At 32.6% G+C, this 4,912-nt stretch overlaps 1 protein-coding gene across 1 annotated transcript; it reads right to left on the bottom strand.

Moving 5' to 3' along the window:
- Nucleotides 1-296: 296 nt before the first annotated feature.
- Nucleotides 297-3,643, bottom strand: LOC133668501 (uroporphyrinogen decarboxylase). The gene is made up of 6 exons (XM_062088397.1): nucleotides 3,310-3,643; nucleotides 3,050-3,171; nucleotides 2,506-2,616; nucleotides 2,065-2,253; nucleotides 1,359-1,484; nucleotides 297-1,234 (listed from the first exon to the last, which is right to left on the bottom strand). The coding sequence occupies exons 1-6, from the start codon at nucleotides 3,425-3,427 to the stop codon at nucleotides 719-721; spliced, it is 1,182 nt and encodes a 393-aa protein (XP_061944381.1). The 5' UTR covers nucleotides 3,428-3,643; the 3' UTR covers nucleotides 297-718.
- Nucleotides 3,644-4,912: the final 1,269 nt, after the last annotated feature.

Below are 4,912 nucleotides of genomic sequence, written 5' to 3'. Positions count from 1 at the left end.
TTATGGCATTCTCATCCCCATTGTCTTATCTAGCACAATTCCCATCAATGTTAACAAGTGAGTTATATGCTTTTTTTTTTTTTTCTTGGGTCTAGATTCAAAATCACTTCATATTTAGGATTGATTAATTTTTAATATAAAAATAAACACACTTCACAAGTTAAATAATAACTTGCACAAGAACTTGACTTTTTATCTTTCTTTTTTTTAGTATAACCAAGTCTTTACCACAGATACTTTATATCATTTACTTTTAAAACTATATTGCAATCTCCATGGCATGAAAAAAGCAGTGCTGAACTAAGATTCCAGAGGAATTAAACCTCCTCGTTAATAACCTCATACCTAATATGGTTTTGGACAATCAATGATATAAACACACCTGCAATCACCGTGCCCTTGCCAAAGGACATTTTCCCATAGGAATACCAGTGCCACAAACTCCCTAGCTTGCCAATCTGCCTTAGAAAATACAGGTGCCAAAGCCTCAAAAACAATGAGAGGAGATGCAACATTCTATTTTTTCCAAGCTCCATATGACTATATATGGTCTTGCTCTCAAGCTTATGCAACGCTCTCATGTTGAGAACTTAACCAAACTATCCAAGATAAACAGTATTGCAAATAAGCTGAATAATCAACTACTGATCTAACAAAAAGGAGTTGATAAAGACAGCAGATCTCAATTTAGCAGAAAATCATCTAGTCACATGCCATATTAGTATCTGATTCCTTTAGCAACCTCGAAAAAGTGCGCAACATTCTCCTCAGGTGTGCCGACTACAATTCCATGACCAAGATTAAGTATATGTTTTCCTTTACCGGCTTTCTTGACAACATCATTTATCCGATTAGTTATGAATTCCTTTGACCCAAATAGAACACCAGGATCTACATTCCCCTGAACAGCTACATCAGGTCCCAATCGCTTCCTACCTTCAGCCATATCAACTGACCAATCCAAGCTTACAACATCTACACCTGTCAAAGCTAGCCGCTCAAGCAAGCCTCCAGATCCACTAGCATAAAGGATTAGCGGGAGATTTGGATGTGATTGTTTCACAGTATCCACGATCTGCTTCAAGTATGGCAGACTGAACTCCTCAAAATCCACAGGGCTAAGCTCTGTGGCCCATGAGTCAAAGATTTGAACAGTTTGGGCTCCACTGTCAGCTTGATATTGAATGTATTTTGCCATAGAGGTCGCAAATTTCTGAAGTAATGAGTGGAGAACCTGGGAATGGAAAAAATGGTGAATTGAATTTTATTTTCATTGTATTCACCATGAGAAGGATTGGCAGCTGCATGTCTTACATCCAGAAAACTATAGAAATGAGAGATTAGTATAAGTTAGTTACCTTGGGCTGGGAGAAAGCTAATCTCTTTATTTTAGTAAAGTGTTTTGATGAACCACCTTCCACTACATATGAAGCCAGGGTGAAAGGAGCCCCTACGAAGCCCAGCACTGCAGCTTTGTTTTCTACCTAGAAAGGGAAAGATACTGTTTGACTGAGGTAAAACGATATAAATTTAGAATTTCAGATGAGGATTGTATACATATGCATGCATATGCATGTTCAAAGCAGGATAAAATGTCTCAGCTACTTGATGAAATCTAGCTCAAAACAGGAAACACTTGATCAGAGTGTTCTGATTGGCCATGTACATGTTGTTTCTGAGGCTCTTAGTTTAAAGAAATCCATTGGTTTATTTAACACTGATCATGGTAAATGTTCCTCTTCAAATTAGGAATTGTAAATGTGCTAATCTTTCACTATTTGTTTTATAAGATATCAGCATTGCACTAGCTTTTATTATAAGTGCTTTGCACATGGTAGGAATCACAAATGGAAACACCATCGCCTTGATCCAATTCAGGTTCTGAAGCAGATGGGTTATAGATGTTCAAATGCAAAAACCTTCATAAATAAAGGATGTCTTACCAAGCAGTCCATTACTGGTAGTAGAAGCTTTATATATAAACAGATTAATTGAAGAAAATGCACACAATCAAGGCTTGCTTGCAATATCTAAAACTAAAACGCTCCATACACAAAATTCAACCTCTTTTCTCAGGATTGTCAATGCTTCCCCGACATATGGAACTGATTCCTCGGGAACAAATTCCCTAACTTGATCAACATCATCAGCTGTGCGCAAAGGATTGAATATGACAGGACCCTTGCCTTTCACAATGTCAAAAGGGATATTCATCCCAGAAAGTGGAGTAAGAATGTCAGAGAATAAAATGACCTGTACCAACAATCAATAACAAAATCAGAGAAGAGAAAGCAAAGAATATGACTCGAAAGGAGACACAGATATAAAACTATTATGTCCTTTGTTTTATTTATGAATATAGAACTCTGTTTGAAAGCACCAAATTAATCGATAATAGTGATTATTGAGATACAGAAGACACCATGCAAGCTTCTGCATAAAACAGAAGTTCATGAGCAATTAGCATTTTCTGCATAAAACAGAAGCTTCTAAAAGTTATCTTACTCCATCAGGCCTGAAAACTTTCCATGGCTGTAGAGAAATTTCCACCACAAGATCAACATTTTCTGATCTTTCACGAAATGAAGGATGCTTCTCACAGATGATTTGGTAACTCTGTCACAAAAAACAGTCTGTCAATGAGAACCATGTTAAATAAAACGTAAGCATAGCTATTCATGGCAGCTACCTTGGATGTAAAGGGTATGAAAATTTCATCTAGCAGAATTCAATGATCAGTATTGGTAAGCTGACATATTCATAGCCAGGCAGAGAATTTTCAAAAAAAGAAAAGAAAAGGAAAAGATGGCTACTAGAAATTTGAACCATTTTTAAAGCTGACATGTGCATAGCTTGTAAACCAGTTCCTGGATTAGACAACCAAATTATCCTCATTTTGAGGGGAAAATGATGGACCAGTTAACAAAAAGTTAGGGTTTTGGTGCCATCTATTGTTAAAGTCACAAAAGGGAAAGTCAAATTTAGTCCTCAAAAAGTATGGAACACCAAAAAAAGAACAGTATGGAAAAATGAAGCTTCATAGACCTGCCTTCATGTACCTCCCTGCTTGCCTCATAAGCCAAACGGGAGGTCTTTCAACATCTTCTCCTCTAACGGCATTAAGCAAAAGGGGCTCGGCAACAGAGGATGCTTTAGGTTCGGCCACAGTTCCTGAAAGAGATTTCATTTTAGCATAGGAATTCAGATCAAAACAAAACCCACTTAATTTTAAAGAATTTCATTTTCCATTTTGAGATTGAATTGAATATAAAGTCCATAGGTTAAGAAGAAAGAGAGGAGATTACTTACCTTGAAGGGAAGAGTGGATGATTGGAGTGTACTTGTTGTTGTAGTTGAGAGACTTTCTTGCAGATGTAAAAGGAGAGATTGAGGAAATGGAGGAAGTAAAGCTGCAAATGGAAGACATTGTCGTTGGAATCGAAGCTCAAAGTTTAGGTTTTTGTTGAAAACCTCTTTGCATTTCTTTATAAAAGCTAGACTTGTTCTCCCTTTCTCATTCCTGCCTGCCTTAAAAGTGTTGAGAGTGGAATTTATTCTAGATAAACAGAGAGAGAGGTGGATAAGGGGGCTGCAAATGGGCAACTGCTGCTTCTTTCTTTTCTTTTTTTCGAACACCTCATGTTCTCGGCCCACCTCACATAGGTTGTCTTTATTTATGTGTTTAAAAAGTTTTGATTTTTTATTTTAAATTAAATTTTTAAATATTTTTAGACTATTTTATTATGTTAATATTATTAAAAAATAAATTTTAAAAAATAAAAAATATTATTTATTCTTTTTTTATTCCATTTTTAAATAATAAATAAATAAATTATAATATTCATATTCTTTGGTTATATAGAAAAAAACAAGAGCAATGAAGACAAAAGTCCTAAGATATTATTTCGTTAGGAAAAAAAAATGAAAGGTCCAAATAGAAATGAGTATTGAAATGAAAAAAAAATTAAAGAATTAAAATAATGTTTTAATTGTAATATTGTATTTAGAATAATAATAAGAAATCAGAAAGAAATTTATATTGTTTTGTTTTAAAATGAGTAATAATTTTATTAATAATGATAGTAGTATAACTAATAAAGTTGATTGTGGTGGTGATAGAAAAGAAAAAGTTGAAATGAATGATGATATTAATAACAATAATGTATTTTAAAAAATTAATGCCATAAACATCTAAGTTTTCAAAGAGAATTGACAACTTGGAGTAAAACTATTAATATTTTTGCAATTAGATTTAATTAGAGTTTAAATATTTATACTTTTCAATTTATTACATGAAATTTTTAGAATTAAATAAATCATTTAACCCTGAATAGTCTAATCAGTGTAAATACCTTGTAACTATGTATAATAAATTGATCTATTATTAATTATAAAATATTGATATTAGAAAACTTTGATTGTTACATGACTATGATAGCATTTTGTGTGTTGTTGTTTTAGCAGGTTAATTTATATTCTACATTTGAGCGATTTAATATTTAATACAATGATTTTAAGAATACAGGTCATAAAAGTTATCATGATAGTAATTTTGATTAATTTAACATAAAAAATTGAATTTTAAAATCATTAGTACTAAAATTATGCACAAATTCAATGAAAACAAACCAAAAAGATGAAAATAACAAATAATCTAAGTTAGGTTGATACAGATAGAAGCTAATAGGATAACAATAATACAGAAAACACGGTAATTTTAATGAGTAAAAAAATTGCAGATGTGAACTCAAATTCACAATTTTAATTTTTGAAATTGAAATGCATGGTGGCTACAACTTCAAAAAGTTTAGAAAACCTTTAAATGGGCTAAGAAAACCGATGTATACTAGAAAACAACCTAGAGTTCAAAAACATTAAGAAAAATAAAATTAGAATCCAAAATAAAAATAAT

This window comes from Populus nigra, chromosome 11, assembly GCF_951802175.1.
Source record: "Populus nigra chromosome 11, ddPopNigr1.1, whole genome shotgun sequence".
Classification (NCBI taxonomy): Eukaryota; Viridiplantae; Streptophyta; class Magnoliopsida; order Malpighiales; family Salicaceae; genus Populus; species Populus nigra.
Note: the sequence above shows the minus strand (reverse complement) of the source record. Positions and strands in the feature narration are given on the sequence as shown.

What these genes read in the sequence shown, in the direction of transcription:
- LOC133668501 (XM_062088397.1), bottom strand. Translation starts at nt 3,427, where the DNA reads ATGTCTTCCATTTGCAGCTTTACTTCCTCCATTTCCTCAATCTCTCCT. An exon ending in AAGCAGGGAGGTACATGAAG is followed by an intron (nt 2,617 to 3,049) that starts GCAGGTCTATGA and finishes TTTTTGTGACAG; the next exon opens with AGTTACCAAATCATCTGTGA. An exon ending in TGACAATCCTGAGAAAAGAG is followed by an intron (nt 1,485 to 2,064) that starts GTTGAATTTTGT and finishes TTCCCTTTCTAG; the next exon opens with GTAGAAAACAAAGCTGCAGT.